Here is a 24875-nt window from a genome sequence, read left to right as displayed (position 1 = left end):
ATAATATTTAGGGACACCCCTGAACCTTGCTCTTCAGATTCCTGGCGACCTGAAAGAAGAAGAAAGACTCAAGAACTCCTCCAGGAGTGAAGACTCCAGACAACAACTGACTTGGCCCCAGCCCTTCCGGCCTGTCTGCAGCTTCAAGACCCCTGCTACAAAAAGGTGATGCATCCTGCAGGACCAGCAACCTCTACAAACCCCCAGAGGACTGTCTGCCTACCCAAGGACCAAGATCTCCCAAGGACAGCTGCCCTGTCCACAAAGAAATCTCCAAGAAGGACTCCAGACCCTCCTGGATCAGTGGGTCCTGCCCACTCCACCCAACACCCACATCCCGAGTCCAGGTGGCCCACTGGTCCAGAGAAGGTCCCAGGCTATTCAGACCTCGAGTCCACCCTGGGTTGACACCTTCTGACCAACACAACCACACCTTCAGCCTAAATCCAAAGGACCCCACTGACACTGACCCGCTCCGGTGAAGATTCCCGACGCCCAAAGGTACCTCTGCACCCGCAGCCTCCTGGCCTTGGGGAACCCAACTGACAGTCCAGCAATGTCCAGTGGGCTTTCTACTTACCTGTCCAGCCGCTGGTGTTCTTCAGCCGACTCCCTGGACCTAGCCTGCAGCCTCTTTGTGACCCCCGGGGTTCCTCCATTGAAAAGCTTTGGGCGCTCGATGCTGTGTTTGCACCCTGCACCTGGCCGCCCCTGTGCTGCTGAGCGGTGTGCGTTTGGTGCTGACCTGTGGCCCCCGTGCTGATCTAAACCCCCCAGGTCTGTGCCCTGAAGTCACAGGTACTTACCTGCAAGCTGTTTCTTTCTAAGTGCTAGTCTCCATAAGATTCCATTGGGCACCCAACACTAACATTGACCTCTGCACCCAGCCGACGCCGTGTCTTCCTAAACTTAGCCCTGTGGACTGGGATCGAACGTCGAGTACTTACCTGCAAACTGTGTTGATACTTTTCCTCCCTTAGGACAGCATTGCATCATGTCTACTTTTTATATTGAAAAGTATTGCTTACCTGAAAACTGTTTTAACTGTGAATTACAAACAAAGTGCATTTGATACTCGAAAGTGATACAGTCTTGAAACTGTACTTACCTGCAACAAAGACCCTTTTAGTTCTAGAAATACAGTAACAAAGTATATTTTTTGATACATAAACATTGGCTTGGAGTTAGTCATTGATTGTGTGCCTCATTTCTTGACTATGTGTATAACAAATGCTTAGCACTACCCTCTAGCCTAACTGCTCGACCACACTACCACAAAAGAGATCATTAGTATTATCTACTTTAGCCTCTGTAAAGCCACTAGGGATCCACTGTACCTTACTTTGGTATAGTATATATGGAGCCAGCTTCCTACATTGGTGGAGCAGTGGTGGGGTCTATGACTTTGCATTTGATTGATTACTCAGCCAACATCTAACTAAGTTCCAAAATTGCCTTTAGTTTGAATTGATTTGTGGTTTGACAGTTTTTCCAAATGTTTAAAAGTCCTGCTATGGCCTTGGTTAAGTTCCCTTTAGCATTTTTTTTAAAGTTTAAAAAGTTACTATAGTTAGGGGTAAAGCAGCTAGAAGTAGTCTTAGTTCCTTAAAGAAATCCCCAACCTTAGTAACATAATGGGCAGCTCAGAGGACATAGTTGTGGAGGTCGACCTGACCCCTTACAACCATCTCAAGAAGAAAGGGGTTCCTAAGCCGCTCCAGGTTAAGGGTGATGAGACACCTAAGGGTAAAAGTATAGAGTCTTCTAAAGGCCCCCAGAAACCTGCTCAGGTGGTCGCCCCGAACCTCTTCACCATCCACACATGGGTACAAGGGTAAAAACTTTGATCTGAAAAAGGCCTGGTGTTTCACCTGTTGACAGAATGGACACCAAACTGGACACATGGCCTGTCCCAAAAAGAATCCCCCTAGTAGTACACACGCGTGCACTGGTATAGCCAGTTTCCAGGTGGGATCTACAGTGACTCCAGAGCAAATCAGGGTTCATAATGAAGCTATTTTGGTCTCTGAGGGTGGGGTAGATGTTGCCACTCTTGCTGTCTGGCCCCCTAACATGAACAAATACAAACACCATCCCTTGATTAATAGGACTAGATTAGAGGCCCTGGGGATACAGGTGCCTGTATCACCATGGTGACAGAAAAACTGGTCTCCCCAGGACACTACTTGGCTGGACAAACATATCCAGTTACCAGTGCTGATAATGTAACTAAAGTCTATCCAATGGCTATGGTGACCTTAGAATGGGGAGTGGTTACCTGTCTGAAACAGGTAGTGGTCTCTTCTGTAATCCCAGTTACAGAATGTCTGCTAGGGAATGACCTGGAGTCCTCAGCATAGGCTGAGGTAGAACTCAAAACTCATGCAGCCATCCTGGGAATCCCGGAGATGGTGTGTGTCAAATCGAGAGCACAGAGCAGAGCGCAGGATGAAAAGGAAGTGTTGGAGCCTAACCTTCCAAGAGGAAGGACAAGAAGACTGGGGGACCAGCTTCTGAACAGCAAAACCCTCAAGACTCCTCTTCTCAGGAGGAGTCTTACCAACCCCAGAGGGAACTGAGCCCATGGAAGTTGAACTTTGCCAGGTTAAGTTCTCAGGCCCAGGGGGACTCTCTAGGAATCAGCTGTGCCAATGGCAGAGGACCTGTTCAACTCTTGAAGGCCTGCAACAGCAAGCTGCTGAACAGGAAAAGGGAGATATCAGGGGTTCCCACTGGGTCTGTTGGGAGGAGGGACTCCTATACGCTGAGGACAGAGACCCCAAACCTGGTGCCACTAGGAGAGTGGTAGTGCCTCAACAGTTCAGGGAATGCATCCTCACCTTAGCCCATGACATCCCCCTAGCTTGGCATTTGGGCCAAATCAAAACCTGGAATAGCCTAGTCAGCCATTTCTACTGGCCCAACATGTCTCAAAAGGTGAAGGAGTTTTTCAGCTCCTGTGTCACCTGCCAAGCCAGTGGTAAGGCAGGTGGCCACTTAAACCCCACCTAATTCCACTAACAGTGGTTGGTATCCCCTTTGAAAGGGTTGGTGTGGACACAGTGCATCCACTTGAGCTACCCACAGCCTCAGGAAACCAATATATAATGGTAGTATTGGATCACGCTACCAGGTATACTAAAGCAATTCCCCTTAGGTGTACTATAGCCCTCATTGGTAACCTTACCAGGGTAGGGTTTCCTAAGGAGGTGGTTTCTGGCAGGGGTGCCAACTTTGTGTCAGCTTACCTAAAACACATGTGGAGTGTGGGGTACCTACAAGATCAGAACACCTTGTCATCCACAGACCAATGGGCTTGTTGAAAGACTGAACAAGACATTGAAAGGTATGATCATGGTACTCCCTGAAAAGCTCAAAAGGAGATGGGATGTCCTGTTGCCATGCCTGCTTTTCACTTAGAAGTGCCTCAGAAGGAAGGTGGAGTGGCCCTTACCCTATCATTGAGAAGAAAAGTGAGGCCACCTACTTGGTAGACCTGGGCTAGCAGGACACCCAAGAGGGTAATCCATGTGAACCTCCTAAAGCTTTTTTGTGACAGGGCTGATGTAACCAACCAGCCCTAGAGATAGTTCAGTTTATGGAGTTATCCACTCAGACACCCTCACTGCCCAACAGCAGGATGACTACAGGGAAGTCCTGCTACAGTATGCAGAGCTCTTCTCCTTAACCCCTGGACAGACAGACTGATGTACCCATGGTGTGGACACTGGGAACAGCTTTCCTGTCAAATGCAAGATCTATCAGCAGTCTGACCAAGTTAAGGAGAGCATCAAAGTTGACATCAACCAGATGCTGGATTAAGGGGTCTTAGTCCCCAAGCCTCTTCCACAGGGTAGAAAGAAAGAAATAAGGGTTTGTGTGAACTATAGAGGTCTCGAATCTGTCACCAAGACAGATGCTCACCCCATATCCAGGGCTCATGTGCTGATAGACAGATTAAGTGCAGCCAAGTTTCTCAATGCTTTTGACTTGACTGCAGGGTACTGGCAAATTCACCTGGCACCAGGAACAAAAGAAAAGACAGCATTCTCCACACTCAATAGGCATTATCAGTTCACTGTTATGCCATTTGGTTTACAGAATGCCCATGCCACCTTCCAAAGGTTGGTGAATCAAATCCTTGCTTGGTTGGAGACCTGTATTTAGACTTGACTCCTTAACCAGGGAACCTCCACAGAAAGGGGCATCAAGTGGGAAAGCCGGCACCTCAGGTATCATCTTTGAAGGGTGGAGTTGGATTTGGGAGGGGGGGGGGGGGGTGTTGGTCGTGGGTTTGGGAAGGGTGGTCTGCTTCTTTGAGGGGAGAGGTTTCGGTGCTTGAAGGGGGGCAGGGGAGGCCTTCGAGGTGGAAGGGAGGGGCTGTGAGGTGGATGCTTGCCCTCTTGGGTTTGGGACTGGGATGTGGAGGGACGAGGATGTGGAGGGAACAGGGGAAAGGTCAGGGTCCAATATAACATCTCGCTTAGGGACACGGGGACTGTTAGCAGAGGGGGGTGGGAATTTGGAGGTCGAGGGAGTGGTTGTCAGCTGTGTTGGTGTGGATGTCATGGGTGCATACTTGTGGGAGGTAGGGTTGTGTTTGGTTGGTGTCTGTTGGGTGAGTGAATGCGTTTGTGTGTCTCGGGGGTCTGGGAGGTGGAGGTGCTGGGGGATGGAGTGGTGGACGTGTGTCTGTTGGGGTAGTGACTGCAGGTATGTTGGATGTGGTGGATGTCTGTGTCTCTGGGTGGTGTCTGCGAGTATGGTCCTTGTGGTGGATGTGTGGGTGTCTGTTGGTGTTGGGTCTGCGGGTGTGGTGGGTGTGTCACTGACTGTTGCTTGTGGGTATGCTTGATATTGTGTGTGTAATGCAGGGGATGGTGGGGGTGTCTGGGGAAGTAGTGTCTGTGGGTGGCTGTTTGCATGTGTGCGAGTGTGGTTTGTGGTGCTTGTGTCTGTGTGTGTGCTGCTCTTGTGTGTTGATGTGGATGCATGCGGATCGTTCTATGTGGTTTGGTAGGCAGGAAGGGGGTGATTTGGATTGGGAAGAGGGAGCTGGAGGGGGGACGGAAGGTGGGGGGTGACTGGCTGCCATCAGTGTGAAGGCCAGAGCTTGAAAAGATCTATATAGGCCAGCCATTACACCATGAATGCCTTCCAAACGCGTAATGAGGCCCTAAATTGGATTAGCCTAAACTGGGCGTGTATGATACTGTCTATCGGGCTCTGGAGGGCCTCCACCCAGTCCTCATCATTTAAATTATGAGATATTCGACCCAAGCGTCTTTCAGCAACACCATCTGGTTAGGGGAGTTATTGATAAGCTTACTATAGATCAGGGAGACACCATTGTCAGGTATATGTTCAGTGAGTAATCTGTCCTCCAAAGGAGAGGATTCCAGCAATTGTTCTCCCTCCAGTATTTGTTGTTGAAGGGCGTGTCTGAATTGTAGGCACCTGTAGTTCTCAGAGCCTGCTATCTCGTATTTGTGAAAAAGAGCTTTGAATTGGATTATAGCTTGTCCCCTCCAGTCATCACCTAAATACTCAATGAGTTCCCACTTTGAGAATCCCATCAGACCTCCAACTTCACACAGCAAATCTCTGTGCCACATTGGGGTCAAGTTAGTTAGTTTCCCCTTCCAGCCTAGGTAATTTGTGGCCTCTTTCCAGACCCTATCCACCACTCTCCTCTACAATAGAGGATTGCTTCATGCTCCCCTCAGCCCATTGCCTCCCTCTCTACCCGGTAGGCCGGGTCTTGCCTGTCTGCATAGCCCAATCATTTACTACTAGTAATTGTGATACTGAGTAGTATTTTAATGGATCCCGTACCGCCATTCCCTTGTCAGATACACCTCTCTATAACATGCTCAGCAAAATTCTCTGGGAGCCACTTTGCCACAACAACTGTCAGCGTTTCTGATCCATTTTCCTATAAAAGGCCGGTGGAATTCTATAAGGCGTGTTCTGCATAACAAATAACAGGCAGGGCAAGGTCATCATTTATTAGAGTGCTGCTCTACCCATCAATGTCAGCGTGAGTGTCAGAGTTGGGGGAATAGGTTCATACGGAAAAAGGCGTGTGGGCAATTTAGGTTCCCTGATACTTAAACCCCTCAAGGTCTATTGGCGCTGTACAATCACGAGGGAGCCACGCCTTCACCCCTGAAAGAGGGACTGTCACCGATTTGGACCAGTTGTTCCTATAACCAAGTGGTTCCCAGAAATGCCTGCAGTATTCTGTCAATAGAGAGTGGGCTGTGTGACATAAAGCAGAACATCATTTGCATAAAGTGAAACATGTTCTTCCCAACCTCCAGGCGTCTTCACTGTAATAAAATGGTCCTGCCGAATCCAGGCCACCAGTGGTTCAAGTGCCAGTGCAAAAATCATAGGGAAGAGGGGGCACCCCTGTCTGGTACCCTTGTGCAGGGCAAGCCTGCGGGAGACCCTCCCATTTACATACACTCTGGCTAATGGGGACTGGTAGAGGAGCCTAACCTATGTACAAAATCGTGGCCCAAAGCCCAGCTTTGTCATGGTGGTGAAAATACAGTACCATTCTATCAAGTCAAATGGCTTATTTGCATCTAATGGCATTAGTATTGCTTGTTCTGCAGCTGGAGATTCCATCAGATGGAGCACACTGTATAGGCGCCGGAGATTAAGATGAGTGCTCCTGTGGGGCATGAACCCGGACTGGTCAGGGTGTATAACTGAAGTAATAACTTTGCTAAGTCTGTTCACCAAGGCCTGTGCTAAAACTTTAATCTCCATGTTTAATAATGATATGGGCCTGTAGGAACCACAGTCTGTTGGCAGTCTGCCCTGTTTGTGTACAACCACTATGGTGGTGATTCTTTGGTCCTCAGGCAAGCACCCCACTTTACGCGCCTCCTGTAATATACCCAGCATTGGCTTGGCAATGAGATCTACCAGATCTACTAGAGCTTGCTCAGCAGACCATTAGGGCCCACAGCCTTCCCAGACTGAAGGTCATGTATAGTCTGCGTCAACTCTGCCACTGTCAGATCAGCCTCCAAAGTCTCCTGTGCCTCCCCGGAGAGACCCTGGAGGTAAATATCTTTCAGGAAGTCATCACAGTCGACTGCTGTCATAGTGTTGTGGGAGTGCAGCGGTCTTCGTAATAGGTTGCGAATATTTTCTGCTATAGCACCATTTGCTGTTCGAACTGTACCATTCCTGTCCTGTTCCCTGTCTCGTCTATCCAAATTGAGGAAGTGGTCCTGCCTCACCTCCCACTCTGGAGTTGCCCCGATCTCCATAACCGCGTTTGTCTCCACCCAGTATCAATATCCCAGGCGGTGGTGTCAAAAGGAGAGTACCAAGATCCGGGAGAGTTGTGCTGTGAAGACGTGATGCAATATAGATAGAACAAAGGTTTAGGATGAGGCTCTTCTATGTCTCAGTCAATACCAGATACCAACCATGTGGCTCATGCCACACACGGTGTGCAGTGAAAGGCGTAGATTGTTTTACAGGGATCCCAACCCCACGGGAGTCGGTGGTGTAGCCGGCACGTGCCTGAAATGTATATCCAAATCTATCAAGAGCTTTGTAGCGGTTTCCCTGAAGGTGTGTCTCTTGAAGCAGTACAAGGTCAGGGGCGTGTCGACACGGGTGTTGCAGAACCAAAGTGTGCTTGATCTTATTGCCCAAGCCATTAACGTTCCATGACCATATGGTCAAAGCTCGTGGCATATCATGTGTCAATGACATAGTAATGAAATGTGACAATGGCCCTGTCCCCCTCGGGTGGGCTTGCTAGGTACAAGGTCTGCCATGCTCCGAAGTGGGAACACCTTGCTATCAATACTTCCTGCAACTAGGTGGTTACTGTAATGAGGCAGCACAACAATAAAGAAACATAACTGAAAAAAACCTCTAAACTCCCCCTTCCCGCTACCCTGCACCATGAGTATTGAACCACTCACTCCACCAACCTGCAGAGCGCATGTCGCCCTAAAATCAACATCAAGTAACGTGGGGGGGGGCTAGAATCGCATAAATGAAGAGACCCGGATGTGCGTATAATGTCCACCAGTACCATTTCTCTGTAATTCCATGTTGAAAAACGCCTGCAGCCAATCCCCAGCATGCAAGGCTAGAGACCATGTATGGTGCGGGCAGGAGATGCCCATGGGGGCAGGGTTGGCCGCAGGGCCTGGGGGCAAGCTAGGCCCTGCGCCCAATCCCACCACGCATGGCTAAAGGCCATGCTTGGCACAGGGTTGGATGCCTGCAGCCAACCCCAGTCGTGCACAGCCAAATGACGTGGGTCGCGAGGGTTGGAATAGCAGAAGGTATTTAATATCACTTAATATTTTAAAAAACATAGAAATTCACTGAAAAAAACAAAGGTTACAGGGACGGTATAGTTAGGAAATACAATTAAGAAAAACTTTGAAATTCACTAAAAAAACAAAGGTTAGAGGGACGTTAACTCAAGCCGCTCCATGACTACTACCCCGCATATTACAACAGTAATGACATGTTCTATGACATCATTGATAATATCACTGCAACATTTGCAATAAAATTAAAAAGTGCATGGCGGGGCGTGAGTTCTAGTTACCTTAGAGCTTGAGTTATAGTAACTAGAGATAAGTATATTTATAGCTGTTGAATTTCTATGGTTTTGTGCGTGTAAAATCTGAATCTAACCATAACATTCCTCCAACATTCATTTTTTTTTAGTGAAAATATATATGTGAATATATATATATATTCACTTAAAAACAAAGGTTACAGGGACGTTATCGTTAGGCTCACATTTTAGTTACGCCTCCGCCATGAACAGTTATCTGATCAATAATTTTACAGCATATGTTACAGTGACCATTATCAAAGATGTCATGAATGCTGTTTGTGGGGTAATTAGCAGTGCATGGCGAGGGGGCGAGTTATAGTTACCTTAGGGCGCAAGTTATAGTTACTTGAAATAACTAACTATAACAGGTGAATTTCTGTGGTTTTGTAATTTAAAAATGTGAGCCTAACTATAATGTCCCTGTACCTTTGGGTTTCTTTTTAACTGAATTTCTATGTTTTTTAACATTCTACTTCCTAACTATAACGTTCCTATAACATTTGTTTTTTTTTTCCAGTGAATTTCTATGTTTTAACGTAAAGTAATTTCCGCCTTTGCCAGGCCCTGTGGTCAACCCCTATAACCATCCAACCCTGTGCTGCTTACGGCCTTTGATTTTGAGGGGAAAAATACTTTAATGTTCAATCACTAGGAATGTTTAACAGTCAAAACACTAGCAAATAAATGGACACACTGCCAAGTGATTCTAGGATTTGAACCTTAAGCCTACTGAGTGACAGCACAAGACCTAGACCATTAGGCCAGAAGTGACCCTGTTCTGCTCTGCATCCAAACGTAATATTCGTACCAAACATCTTGCTAGTCTGACTCTGTGAAGTCATTTTATGGAGAGACCATTGCAATGAAAATCCCTGTCTCTCTTCCATCCCATTGTGGGATGGAAAAGCGAGAGAGAGTGACAGAACCATGAGGGGAGCCTGAAGGCCCCACGATCCTAGCCATCTCCCTGCATCATGCGGGAGCCAGTATTGCTCCCACAAACAGGGAGCTGCTTTAAATAGCAGCTCCCTGCTTGTGGGAACAATGTTTTCATATGTTTGCATGCTGTTTGACACCTCTCACTTGCAGAAAGTGAAGGGTTTGCTCTGACATGGTGGGAGCTGTGAAAGCTCCTGCCAAATCAGAGCAAATAGTTTTGTCCCGGGGGTGGGCACCCCAGGATATAGATTTACAGTGTACAGTTTACAGGAGCGGGGATGGCAGTCCCCAGGGCCATTATTGGGCTGTCAGCTGGCTGAAAGTTAACAATCTGCAATGCAATCCGGATAAAGCGGTAATTCTTCTCTTTGGGCCTAATCCGTCTCCTGGATGAATGGCGAGAAAGTTTGAGGTAGTATTTCATGACCTGCTCTCTTTCAAGCGCTAATATCTTCAGTAGTAAAAGTGTGCTTTCAGTTAATGAAGGTACTGAAAACATCCTTGACTTTTCTTCCATGGAAAATAATTGTTCAACCTTCTATTCTATCTAAATTGGATTACTTCAATGTCTTATCATTGGATCTATCACCTTCCCTGATTCAGTGAACTAACGTAGTGCAGAATACAGTGGCTGGCCTTCTTTTCAATCTCACTAGGCACATTCCATTATCCTCATGCCTAAAACGGCTCCACTAGTTACCAGTCAATAAGAAAGAACACTTTCAAAGCCTTACTACTTGCCCACCGCGTCTTGCATAGAGTAGGACCACATTATCTAAATAAGAGAATCCAGCACCATTCCCCTGGCAGGGCTATACGCTTGGGAAGAGCTTGACTGATAGTGGTTCCTCTCTTTAAAAGATCAAGACATTAGGGGTGAGAGGGTGTGGCTTGCCATCATGGTCGGGTGGATGTAATCCACAGAGGCTCTGCTTACTATCCTGCAGAGAGTCCCTTACCTGATGCCATCTGCCACCTAAATATCCCAATTTGTAGAGCGAAACAAGGGCAGAACACTGGGACACCCTGACTGCAGTTCCCAGGGTCCAGGGAAGCAGGGACTGCCAAGTGGCGGTGTGGTGGCCATGAGTAACATGGTGGGTGTGACATAATCGATGGACGGTGGGGCCCCAGATTGGACCATGTCTGTGAGTGAGCACGGCCCTCTACATATCTACACCACGCCATTGCATGCAGTGGAGGAGATTCCAGGACCAGGCTGCGCACCAAGAGTGATCCATCCTCTGCGCAGGCATGGTAGGACACCGGCACCGCATCTCGAGGCCCGATAACGCCAGGAGAGCTGTTTGTAGTGGCTCTCAGAAGGTCCATTTACATTTTATCCCCGAGGGAGAACACTGTATGTGGGCACTAAGTTACCGGAGATAGCAACTGCAGCAGAGAAGGTTGGGTCCCAGTTGCTTGACCCTAAGATGGCACCCATATTCCTGCGAGGCCCATGTCTGTAAGGCTGATTATGCAAGACGACTAGTCCTGGAGGCTAACCCTGCAATCATCCCCTCACATTCTTCTGATCAGCTGCACGATGGCACTGAGTGCCCGGGAAAGATCCTATGCAGCTGGTCAGTCAATCTGGTGAGGTCATCAGGTGCATTGTCTGCAGCCTTAGGGGTAAGAGTCGGGTGCTGTGGGAGGGGAGAGATCATGAACAGTGACTCTTCTGCTACCAAAGTGACACCATTTGGGAAAGCGAAGTGCTGGGATCTGATTCAGCTCCTTTTGTACCGGCCTCTGTGCATCTGACATTGAGTTAACTAAAAAGGCACAGCTAAATAGGTGCTACGCAATCATTTAGAAGTTTACTTCTACCCTGATCTGCAATCTTATTTTGTGGAAAGTAGCAGCCTACTCTATACCCCACAGCTATTTGGAATCTGCCAGCCTCTATGTTGTGTACGAAGGTACAAACTATTAGAGTATCAAGTTATTTTACCCCAATGAAGGCCAGAACAGAGAGTGCTGCTCCTCCTCCAGAAGAGATCATGGCACTGACAAAGGAAGAACTCCTGTCCTGATTAACGAGACTTCAGAAAAGAGTTACAGAAAGAACACAAAGCGAACATTAATGCTTCCTTTGAATCCTTCAAGGCTGTGGTCAATTCCTGTCTAGATTCCCTCTATACCAATGTGGATTCTGTTGGTACTCGCACTATATATCTGGAGACATAACTTTAAGTGTTGCATTGGATGCACCCCATAGAAGACTGGGTGAGTCTCCTTCAGTCCCAGCTACAATCTGCCCTCCTTATATGTGAAGATTCAGAAAATCGCCCGTCGCAATAATATAAGAGTGGGAGGTTTGAAGGAGGGGAGTAAGGGTCCAGACCTTGAGGTCTTTGTGGTTGGTCTTTTCTCGAACATACTGGGTGATGAACACCCGGAGGTGCAACCGGAGCATGTGCACAGAGCGTGCTTTCTGTCTTGTGGAGAAGAGAAACAACCCAGATACATTCTCGCCAAAATAAGTTAATTTAAGTTTAAAGAACTGATCCTTCAGATGGCCAGAAAGCGAGATACTATAGACTTCCAAGAAGCAACATGTTCCCTGTGCCAGGATGTTACACCGGCCACCCTGGCTCACAGACTACAGTTACAACCTGTCACTGAGGCACTGATAACAAGATGCATCAGATATCGAGGGACTTACCCTTTCAGTATCACCTTTGAACTCAATAACAAACAAAGCCACTTTGCGGAGTTTGATGGGTGGCATCGCTATTGGGAATTGCCAGAGCGGAGTCACCGGGAGCTGCTAAACACCAGGAAGCACCAAAGGTGGAATCCAGAGATGAGCACACCACTAGAGCATGGCACGCACTGAAAAAGGGAGGAAGACTTTACAAGAAATGAGGCGGGGACAGGCCCCCTCTTGTTTGATCTACTCTTTATACTACAGATCTCCAGTCTCTGCAACCACTGTTATAGCCATAAGCCTCCCCCCTCCAATCCATATCTGCCCTTATTTTTTGAGAGCCCATGGGTTAACATGGCGGGAGCAAGATCCCTGGAAACCCTCTACATACTTTTGAGGCTTCAGGCAAAGGCATTATGGTTTTTAGGTTGAGCACCCAGCCGTTATTATCAGAAATAAGATTCTTAGATTCAATCTGCGGGGTACCTGGCGGGCATGTGTCCACTGCATGTTAAGGTTAAACATAGATGATGCAAAAAGTTGTTGGGGAAGCTAGATTCTCCAATTGACGTGGTTCTGTTCAACTGTTCATTTTTATTGTTATTTTCTGCATGGCGGGGGTTGTGATTTTTATCAATGGGAAGGGGAAGAAATGGTGAGCGTGGCGAGAGGAAGGGAGATGGGTCGAAACCTCGTCACATTCTCTCTTTTGGCATTCAGTGTAAATTGCCCTTTAGGGCACTGCTAAAACCTTTCCCTATCGCACTCAACACCTTGTCATGGAATGTGAAAGGGCTAAACTCCCCTAAAAAGTGTCTTCAGCTCTGGAGGTATATTGGGGACCACTATTTTGTTATAGCCCTGCAGGAAACACATCTTAAACGTAGCGAAGATCAGAGACTACGTCATAAGCTCTATTCGCTCATATATAGGTCTTCCGCTAATACTAAACATGAGGTAGATTTACTGTTTCATTCCTTGGTCCAATTCCAAATCATGGGCAGCAAGACTGACCAGGAGGGAAGGGTTCTAATGGTTAAAGGATTAATCAAGGGTCGGGTATGTACATTAGCTACAATATATGCCCCTAACTCCTGCTGATCCGAATTTCTCCTGTCTTCCCTTTCCACACTGGGAGGCTTTGCGACATATTATTAATGGAAGACTCTACTCTAGATATCACCAATTCCCACAGATCACAGACTGACGTCTTCACAAAAGCTGCAAAATCTGCACTGCACCATTTGGTTTTGTTAGATGCATAGAGATATTTCAACCTCATCACAAGAGACTACACCTTTTTCTTTCACTCCCATAGAACTTACTCTAGGATTGGCCATGTTTTTATTATCAACAACTATGCCATACTGCCACATCGGCAACAATTCATCCCATTATTATTTCGGATCACACCCCATTGGAGGTAATTTTTGACTGGCCGAAATCCAGGTTTCGTAGATGGTACTTCCATAATGTGCTCAGGCATGATCGACTGTGCTGAGCTGAACTTCAGATAACAATTAGCATTTACTTTCGGATAAATGAATCCAGAGATATCTCATACTCTGTGACCTGGGATGCATTCAAGGATGTTATACAGGGCGAATTAATCTCACACATGTCAACACTACACCAACAAGAAACCGAAGAAAGACAAGCATTGGAAGAGGAACTCCTCCTTGCGGAGAAGGTCCATAAGACCACACCCACCCTTAACCTGCAGAGGAGAGTAGTATCCTTGAAGGGCAAGATTCAAACAATTTGCGCTAATAGAGCGGAGACCACCCTCTTACGCTTAGAGGTAATGAATGGTTGTGAAAGAGGTAATAAAATTGGCCCCCCACTGGTGAGGCAATTTACGATTAAAGCAAGAAAAGGAACGTATTGGCCTTATGAGAGATGAGTTAAAAATTGTTCACAAATCTGAAGAAGGGAAAGCCCGAATACTTTTTCTATAAGCAACCCTATACCTCTGATCCTTTAAAAGCAGGAGAACTGCCTTGCACGGCTGTCTTCGGGACTTACTGAAAGTTTGAATAGCCCCATCACAAGAGAATTACAGTTTGCAATTGATTTCCTTACGCTTCATAAAGCTGCTGGCCCAGATGGATTTAATGCACAATTGTACAAGACTCTTAGCTCCAACCTTACCCCTCACTTAACTGACCTCTTCAATCACATGGTCGATTACCAAGCGGTGTCCCAATCATTGAGAGAAGACCTAATTACAGTCATCCCTAAGCTGGGAAAAAGTCCTCAAGTGTGCGCATCCTGTAGGCCAATTGCCCTTTTTTAATCTGGATGCTAAATTTTAGACTAAAATCCTGGCCAACAGATTGGAGGAGATTATGCCCGAGCTGATCCATCCCGACCAGAAACCATGACAATTTAAGACGGGTAATTAACTTGATAGAAAAGGCAACTAAGAAACAAATCCTGGCAGTCTTGTTGGTGCTCTGTGCTCAGAAGGCCTTTAACTGAGTTGACTGGTCATTCGTTGTTAACACCCCACGTCGCTTTGGGTCAGGGGAGCAGTTTATTACAGTGGTAATGGCCAACTACTCCTGCCCTCGAGTAATAATAAACGGCACAGCTTCTGAATTCTTTGCACTAACGAGGAGGACAAGGCAGCGTTGCCCCCTTTCTCCCTTACTCTTTGCTCTCAGCATTGAATGCCTAGCTCCAAAGACGAGAGACAACCCTGATATCCAAGGGATTCATTTTGGCCTGGATGAACATAAAATATCGTTATTTGTGGACAATGTCCTATTGTCCTTGCTTCTCCCCGCTCCTCAATACCAGCTGTTTAGGCAGAACTCCCATACTATGAGACAGTGTCCAGCTTTCAAGTTAATCTTCAAAAATCCTTTCTACTTAATCTGACAACCTTTTTGATAGATTTGGAGGGGATTGCATCTGTACCGCCCTTTGAATGGGTCAAAAAAGAGATTATTTACTTGGGAATAAAGATTATACAAAGAGTAGCAGATTTATACAAGTCGAATTGCCCTTCTCTGGTAAGGTGATGAAAATTAGATTTCAAGCATTGGGCTTTGATGTACCTCACTTGCATTGGTCGCATAAACACAATCAAAATGATAGGGCTTCCATACCTATATTTGTTCCAAGGGCTTCCAGTTGAGGCGCCCAGAGAATTTTTCTCTGTGACCTGTTCGATGACAACTAGCTTCATATGGCAGGAACGTACGGCCAGACTAGCCCACAAACTGTTGACTCTACCGAGGGAGTTGCAAGGTCTGGCATTGCCAGACTTACTAGCCTATTACAGGGCAACACATCTTTGAATTAAATCTGAATGATCCCTCAGAGCTCTGGTTACACGTGGATCGAGCGATAGTGGGACTGACAATTTGGGATGTCCTATGGAAACCCAGACAGGATCGCCTGTGAATGCTTATCTAAGCACTCCCACGGCCACCATGCTAAAAGTATAGAACACTGTAATTACATCACATGAGCTGACGACTCTCCCTTCTCCGTATATGCCTGTCCACTATAAAACAGCCTTAACACCAGCAGTAGTCCAAGGCCCCTTTGATAGACGGTGGGAAGGAGGCTGTTTAACAGTCTCCGACTTATTTAATGGTTGGGCTATTTTGACATTCGAAAACTGCTGCCGTAATTTTAATTTAACAGCCTTGGAGATCTTTCAATATACCCTGAAACACTGGGTACTACAGCCACACATACACCGCTCCGCTACCACAGAAATGCTCCCCATAGAATGGTTTGCATGAAATGCTGTATCGACCCTGGTATGTGTCTCCTTTCTATATGTGCTCCTGACATCCACCAACTGCACCCCTACCCCACGTCATGTATCTTTCTGGGAACATGCACTAGGGATCACCATAGAGGATAAGCAATGGCTCACACTTTACCGTGATATATCTAAGTTTAATCACTCTATAGGTTTACAGGAGAGACACTACAAGCTCATCTATGATTGGGACCTTTACCCTGAGAAAATTCAAAAACTTTTCCTGAATGCGTCCGATAGATGCTGGAGAGGGGGTGGGATGTGGAGAGACTTTAAGTATATCTGGTGGGACTGCCCAACTATTCGGCCCTATTAGAATGCAGTTCTGTCACAAATAAAAGTGATTTTAGTCTATCCGATTCCTGGCAGCCCTGAGTGTGTACTTTAGAATCTTTGGGATCCATCTCTAAAACGCCAGACTTTGGGAGACCGCTCTATTCTATGGCTTTCTTTAGAGGCAGCCAAGATGGCCTTAGCAGCAGAATAGAAGACATTTGATGCCCTGTGTGATGTTCTCTGCATGTGATTCTAATAGTAGAATCACATGCAGCCTGGTAGAATGTAGAACGTAGAACGCGGGGAGTGACGGTTGGTTCGTGGAGTTGTCGAAGAACTATCCAGCAATAGGCGCGTGGTGAGATGGTCTTCGTTTTTTAAATCGAACTTGCTTAGTGACAAGTTTCGCGCCTTAGTTTCCTGCCAACAGCTCTTTGATGAATCTACTGTTTTTTCTCCCTTAGAAGTCATTTCTTCTCATGTGGCTCTTTTTGCAGATCTCAAGGAGCTTTTTTCTAAACCTCCTATAAATCACAAGAAATCTCCTGCATTTAATTGCAAATGGTTTGACAAGGATTGTCGGGAGGCTAAGAGCCTCTTGTCCAAAGCTTTAAAACTAAAGATCCGGGATGCCACTGTACAGGCGAGACGAAACTACGTTTCTATGTGCAAGTTATCTAAACTTAAATACGAGGAAAATTTATGGAAGTGTTTGGCGGAGGCGGCCAGTGCTCGCAATGCCAAATTATTTTGGTCTCTGGTTTCACGTAAAGATCCTGCCCTTTCTTCTATTCCTGAGTGTCACATTGATGCAGAAACCTGGCTCTCTCACTTTGGGGATCTGTATGGGTCTTGCCCGGATCTGGACAATACACCTACTGACTTTTTATTGTGTTCTTCTGTGGTCCCGCCTTTTACATTAAAAGAAACAGAGCTGGCAATTTGTGCCCAAAAAATAGGGAAGGCTCCTGGTGCAGACGGTATCCCTTCGGATTTGTACAAATCGGACTTATCCGTATGGACCCGGTACATCAATAGGGTACCAAATAGTGTTTTGTCAACTCGATCTCACCCGGACTCGTGGAAGGTGGCAGTTATTGTCCCCATCCAAAAAAAAGGAGATAAGCGCTCCCCAGGGAACTATAGACCTATTAGTCTATTAGACAACTTGCAAAAAATATTTTCCTTCCAGCTCCTATCCAGATAAAAAAACTGGATAACGAAAAATCAGGTCTTAAGTCATCTCCAGGCTGGATTTAGGGACAAGGTCAGTACCATCGATCAGGTCTTCCGATTTACTACCATCAAGTGGAAGATCGTAGACGCAGATCGAGGCCACTTATTTGTGGCCTTTGTCCATCTGAAATCTGCGTTCGACCTTGTCCCGCGTGCCAAGCTCTGGGAGGTGCTGAGCATCACTGGAGTTCCGGGTTCCATGATCAACATTATTAAAGATCTTTATTCCGATAATTATGCTAGAGTTCGTATACCTAGAAGGTGTTCCCCTGGAAAGAGTGGGCACCTTTGATTACTTGGGTATCAAATTGGAAGACTCGCATCTTTGGCATGCCCACCGCCAGAAATCTTTACTGTGCTTGAAGCAAAGGGCAGGTGGCATCGTAAGATTTGCCTCTAGATCTCCCAAGTTTGCAATGTCTCCCACCCTCGAAATATACAAATCTCAAGCCGTGGGGGGGGCTCATACGGTGCTGGACTCTGGGGCCATTGTAATTTGGTGAACTTGGCAAGGGCAGAAAACCAATTCTTGAAAATGCTTCTAAAAGTCCCCTCCAGTACTCCATCTCTGCCCATCCGAATGGATCTAAACCTTTTTTCTATTTCGCAGATTGCTGCCTTAAGGCCCTTGCTATTCTGGATCCGGCTTGGGTTAACTGACGCCGTCTCTCCATTTCGTTGCGGGCTTCTTAACTCGGTGGGCCGTAACATTATTACTAAAACAAAATGGTGTGTTTATGTCGAACAGTCTCTAACTCACCTTGGTCTAGGGTCCTATTGGCTGGACCCATCTTCTATTCCTAAAAATGCTGTACATGTACTGAAGGATGCTTTTTGGCTCAACGTTCAGACTGTGCAATTTGCTAAGATTGTCCCACTGTCTATGTCGAACAGTTACCTATCAGCTAAATGTCATTATGAATTTGAGCCCTTCATGGACATTGCATTATCTTCATTTGCACAAGCTCTTTTTGTCAGACTTAGAGTAGGGTCTCTCCCTTTATGCACTTTAACACACAAATGGCCTACTTCTACCAACAGATCCAAGTTTTGCCCGTTGGGTTGTAAAAGTGAAGAGTCTGTTTCACATGTTTTTTTCTATTTTCATGCATATCACAAACAAAGAGCCTTTTGGATCACTCCGCTTTGTAAATCTATAGGTGTTAGGTCTTATCTCCATGCTGAGAGAATTTTAACATCTGATTCATCTGTCCAGGTAGTTTTACCAGTGGCAAAATTTCTCGAAGCAATATGGCGTTTTAGATCAGCTATTTTAAAGAATAAGATTGGGTAGTTAACTTTTAGATTTATTTATGTATATTTATTGATTCCTGATGATTGATTTTAACATCCTTGCTTTTAGCATAAAGATATTGTCTCATCATACTATTGAGTATTTATGGACCCTGGGAATTGGTCCCTTGTTGAGGGGCCCCCTTTTTTTTGTCAAGAGACTCGCTTTTTGATATTCTGTTTGGATCGTAATCTTTTTTTTACTTTTAATTTTAATTTTTTTATTGTATACGTATTTTTAGTGTTCCTTAATTTCAAATGTTACTGTTTGTACTGTACTTTTATGGTATGTTTCTACTTACCGAAATAAAGTTGAATGATGATGATATTGGTTACAAACAACTAAGGTTTCCATAATATTTGTGCCTGGTTGCCTCAGTCTTTCTTTTCTTTCAGAAAAGAATACTGCAAAACAATCTGGCAGTAGCTGCAAAGTCTTTTTGCAACTTCATGATTATTGTTCACCTTAAGGCTGTTCAACAGGCTGTCTGGCTAAACCTTGTTTATTGTCTATTCTAACATTTTTCAACAAGCCATCTGGTTACACCTTATAAAACCCTCATGCATTAGGCAAGGGGAGGTTTGCACCACTCGTATCAGACAGAAGAGGCACAACTTCAGCACTAACTTTAATAGAGGTTGGATGTGTGGCGAGGGGCCTTCACAGGCGGCTGATGGGCTGTGTATTTATCCACTGGCATTGACCGAGATAGCAGACTTGCTATCCAGACAGAACAATAAGAACTTATTGTTTGTCTGATTTGGATTGACATGTTGACTGTATTTTTAGTGCCAAGGTGTCAAAAAAACAAATCCTGCCACTCCAGGAAGCCATAACGAACGTGTCAACATGCCACAGCAAACAAAAGTAAAAAAGCTAACTCAGGACGTGAAGGAAGCTTTTCTCTTGTGTTCAGACTTTGCTTTTTGAAAGAAAATCCTTTTCCTGCTAGCATCATAAGGATTTTCTTTAGCACTTGGTGGTTGTCAACGGTCTCAGTAAAGCATCTAAACCATAAAAGAAATACAAATTGTACTTGGAATGCCTGCCTTCTCAAAATGTGCTACTGTTTAACATTAAAGCAGCTCTTAAATAGTATTTCATTGTACCAGTTTACATTTAGTACCATCTCTGTTTTTAATCCTACAGGTGAATGAACCATCGGCAAAAAAAGCAAATCAGTTACTTAAAAATATGAAATCAAATAAACACTGTTTTGAAGAACTTAAGATGCCCCAGAGCTCCAAAACTAAAAATTCTGCCTACACCTCAGGATTTGTGAGGAACTAAGATTAAATAAAACTACTGAAAGAGCAAGTTAAATCTCGAATTCCACAAATTTCCTTATACATCATCAAATATCTGAAATACAGAGATCATAAATAGTAAGTGTGAGTTTTTGAGCTCGAACTGCCTTCAAAGTGTAAAGGAAATACGCATGCATATTGGAATCCAAAATACATATTAATTGAAAGAATATTTCATGTTACGGGATGCATCTTATGCTTTACACAGAAATGCAAATTGGAGAAAAGCAGCACCAAAAACAGCAGAAAATCTGGCATATTAGAATCACCAAACATCCGTTATAAACTCAGTCTTGTAGCAAATGAGAGATGTCCTAGAGAAGTAATGCTGTGGAAAAAAATATAGCAGCGAATAAACTATGAAATCTTTGTCAGAAAGCCAACTATTTCAACGTGAGAGAACAAACTTTACTCATAGGTCTCTTCTGAATCAGAGAACACACACAGTACAAAAGAAAGTGATATTTAAATAACTTTTGTTAATCTCAGGTAAGCAAAGACATTGCCAGTAAGAAACGATCCTCACCATCATCTCTGGAGATAATCCTGGTTATTTGTAACTGGTCAGAACCTTCAGACTCAGTGAAGTCCATGGTGTGGGCAGTGTGTAAATGAAAAATAAAAGTAACCTGTGCTCTGCTACTAATGGTGCATAACAATATCCTAACATGGACTACCTTTCTGCCAATCCATGCATGTAAAAATATACCTAACTTGTAATCACTCTCTTCCTGGGCAAATAATTTATTAGTGCTAAATAAACTCCTATATAAATAAAAGCTTCAGTCACAAAACCAAATATCGTAGGTGCAAAGGAATGCTCAGAGAAGGTGTACAGGATGACTTAGAAAGGCATCCCACAGATGTGACAACTTCTCAACTCCAGACAGAAGCGACCATGGTTCAGTGTAAGTGTTAAGAAGAATACTAATGGTGCCTTAGAGAGGTTAGTGATGAGAATTATGTAAACATGTCCTAATTGTGGAATTTAGTTCAGTCATACCATGGGAAGTATCCAGGATAAACCCCAATTTGGAGATATTAAATGCAGAAAGACATTTCATAAGTGCACTCAATGTGAAGAAAAGGTTAGTTATCAGTCATATCTCACTCAACATGAGGGAACACTCACTGGGAAATCACCGTATCAGTGCTCAGAGTGCCAGAAGAGCTTCAATCTGAAAGTCAATTTAATTCAACATGAAATAACAAATACTGGACAAAAGCGATATCAGTGCTCTGAATGTCAGAAAAGCTTCAGTCATAAATGCAATCTTACTCAACATGAAAGAATTCACACCGGTGAAAAACCGTACCAGTGCTCTGAATGTCAGAAAAGCTTCAGTCATAAATCCAATCTCTCTCTACACAAGAGAACTCACACTCAGCAAAAACCTTATCAATGTTACGTGTGCCAGAAAAGCTTTGGTTGCAAAAATACTCTCATTAAACATGACATGACCCATACAGGGGAAAAACCTTATAAGTGCTCTGAATGCCAGAAAAGCTTCAGTCAGAAATCAAGTCTCACTCTACATGAGAGAACCCACACTGGGCATAAACCGTATCAGTGCTCTGAATGCCAAAAAAGCTTCAGTCAGAAAGGCAATCTCACTCAACATGAGAGAACACACACTGGGCTAAAACCTTATCGGTGTTCTGAATGCCAGAGAAGCTTTAGTCAGAAAGGCAATCTTAAACTACATGAGAGAGCTCACACTGGGCAAAAACCTTATCAGTGCTCCGAATGCCAGAAAACATTCCGTCATAAGTCCAATCTCACTTTACATGAGAGAACCCACACTGGGGAAAAACCTTATCAGTGCTCTGAATGTCAGAAAATCTTCAGCCAGAAAATTGGTCTCATTCAGCATGAAAGAACCCACACAGGTGAAAAACCTTTTCAGTGCTGTAAATGCCATAAAAGCTTCACTCATAAAATCAAGCTCACTCAACATGAGAGAACACACACTGGACATAAACCTTATCAATGCTCGGAATGCCAGAAAAGCTTCAGTCAGAAAGGCAATCTCAAATTACACGAGAGAGCCCACACTGGGAAAAAACCTTATCAATGCTCGGAATGCCAGAAAAGCTTCAGTCAGAAAGGCAATCTTAAATTACATGAAAGAGCACACACTGGGCAAAAACCCTATCAGTGCTCTGAATGCCAGAAAACATTCTGCCATAAGTCCAATCTCAATTTACATGTGAGAACCCACACTGGAGAAAAACCTTATCAGTGCACTGAATGCCAAAAAGCCTTCCGACACAAAAACAGTTTTATTCAACATCATAAAATACACACTGGACAAAAACCTTATTCATGCTCGGAATGTAAGAAAAGCTTCAGATGCAACAGTAATCTTATTCAACATGAGCGCACCCACACTGGAGAAAAACCTTATTCATGTCCTGAATGCCAGAAAAGGTTCAGTTGCAAAAGTCATCTCACAGCACATGAGAGAACCCATACTGGACAGAAACCTTATCAGTGCTCTGAGTGCCAGAAAAGCTTCAGTTGCAGAAGTCATCTCACTGCACATGAAAGAACTCACACTGGACAAAAACCATATCAATGTTCTGAGTGTCCGAAAAACTTCCGTTGCAAAAGTCATCTTACTGCACATGAGAGAACCCACACTGGGGAAAAACCTTATGAGTGCTCGGAATGTCAGAGAACTTTTAGCCAGAAAGTCTTTCTCAAACTTCATGAGAGAACCCACACTGGACAAAAACCTTATCAATGCTCTGAATGCCAGAAAACATTCCGTAATAAATACAATCTTACTTCACATGAGAGAACCCACACTGGGGAAAAACCTTATCAGTGCTCTGAATGCCAGAAGAGCTTCAATCAGAAAGGCAATCTCAAAATACATGAGAGAGCCCACACTGGGCAAAAACCTTATCAATGCTCTGAATGCCCCAAGTCCTTCCGGTACAAAAATAGTCTTATTAAACATCACAAAATACACTCTTGACAAAAACCTTGTTCATGCTGCGAATGCCCAAAAAGCTTCGGATGAAGCAATAATCTTACACAACATGAGAGAACCCACAGTGGAGAAAAAAACGTATCCATGTCCTGAATGCCAGGTATGCTTCAGCTGGAAAAGTCATCTTGCTGCATATGAGAGAACCCACACCGGAGATAAAGCCCTTAGCCGTTGTCAGAATGTCAGAAATGTTTCAGATATAAATCCACTGTCACTGTACATAAGAGAACTCATCCAAGGGAAAATACCACTATTGTTTTGAATAGCAGACAAACATCAGGTTTAAAACTAGTCGCACTCAACATGGGAGAGTTGAAGTTTTGCTCTGGACATGCCAGTTATATGTTTTAAAATGTGTCTGTAAATTTACAGTGATGATCGTAGAATTCTTGTTTGGATTTCTCTGTATGCAGGGCTTAAATTAGCAATTAGGTCAACCTCTGCTGGAGCCTCCTTCCGGAATCTTCATATCCTGAAAGAAAGAATGAGGCTAATATCAAATATGACGTTGGATAATATAAAGTGTGTTTGCAGATACCCTTACTACTGCGTAAATGTAAGCATCTGGGGCCAGATGTAGCAAAGTATTTGCACGTCGCAAACGGCGAAAATCGCCGTTTGCGAGGTGCAAATGCCTCTTTGCTATGCAGAAATGCATATTGCGAGTCGGTACCGACTCGCAATATGCATTTCCGACTCGCAAATAGGAAGGGGTGTTCCCTTCCTATTTGCGACTCGCAGTGGGATGCATTATCATTTGCAATGGCATCGCACTTACCATCCACTTCAAGTGGATGGTAACCCACTCGCAAATTGGAAGGGGTCTTCCAGTTTGTGACTGGACCCAAAAATATTTGGAGTGGTCCAAAGGACCACTCCCTGCCCTGAAAAAATACCGAAACTAAAGGTTTCGTTTTTTTTTTTAAGTGCAGCTCGTTTTCCTGTAAGGAAAACGGGCTACACTTAAAAAAAAAAAAAACTGCTTTATTTAAAAGCAGGTCACGAACATGGAGGTCTGCTGACGTCAGCAGGCCTCCATGTTAGCGAGTGCCTATACTCGCTATGGGGCCGCAATTTGCGACCCACCTCATGAATATTCATGAGGTGGGTCATTGCGACCCCATAGCGAGTTGCAGTCGGTGTCTGAGACACCGTACTGCATACGAATTTGCGAGTTGCAAATTGCGAGTCGCATGGACTCGCACTTTGCAACTCGCAAATTCGTCAGTTGCTACATCTGGCCCCTGTTTCTAACCTCATGCATGTGAGAAGACAAGCAGTGTCCACTGCCTCCCTACACTCATCACTCAGTGCCCTTTCCTCCCTGTTCCTTGATTAGTGTACGCTTTTTACCTGGTGCTTCACTGTGGCTTCAAGACTCATTTCTTAGCAATCTGGGCATTTCTACGTATGATAATTACCTCTGTGGAGCCATGCAGATGTGGACTCTTACTCTGTTTTTTAGGGTCTTTACTTGCGCCTGTATAGCATGAGATGGTCTGACTCTCTCACATTCATTCTCCTCCTCCATTCTGCTCCACTCTGTCACCTCCTGTCACTTCCCTGCGCCACTGCTCCTCATCTCCTTTTTTCGCTTCTGTTCTGCTATTTCTGACCTTCTTTACGTACTGCCATCTGTTCTCCACTTTGCTGTACACTGCCACCCTACTTCTCCTCCCTGTTCTGTTTGTTTCTACCCTCCTCTTCTTCCCCTCGAGCTACCTGAAACAAATCACTTTTATCTTGCTTTGTTGTAAATACCCCAGTGTTGTTCTC

General features: G+C 44.8%; 1 protein-coding gene across 1 annotated transcript in view; it reads left to right on the top strand.

Annotated features, from left to right (window-relative positions):
• The window catches only part of LOC138287354 (zinc finger protein 268-like), a 36608-nt gene extending 12663 nt beyond the window's left edge, over positions 1-23945 (top strand). Inside the window, exon 3 of the mRNA XM_069227723.1 lies at positions 19943-23945. Coding sequence (XP_069083824.1) covers positions 21105-23084 — 1980 coding nt within the window. The 5' untranslated portion in view covers positions 19943-21104 and the 3' untranslated portion in view covers positions 23085-23945. The remainder of the gene's footprint in view (positions 1-19942) is intronic.
• Positions 23946-24875: the final 930 nt, after the last annotated feature.

This window comes from Pleurodeles waltl, chromosome 4_1 (genome assembly GCF_031143425.1).
Source record: "Pleurodeles waltl isolate 20211129_DDA chromosome 4_1, aPleWal1.hap1.20221129, whole genome shotgun sequence".
Lineage (NCBI taxonomy): Eukaryota > Metazoa > Chordata > Amphibia > Caudata > Salamandridae > Pleurodeles > Pleurodeles waltl.
The sequence above is the reverse complement of the archived record's forward strand: the minus strand, read 5'-3'. Positions and strand labels throughout refer to the sequence as shown.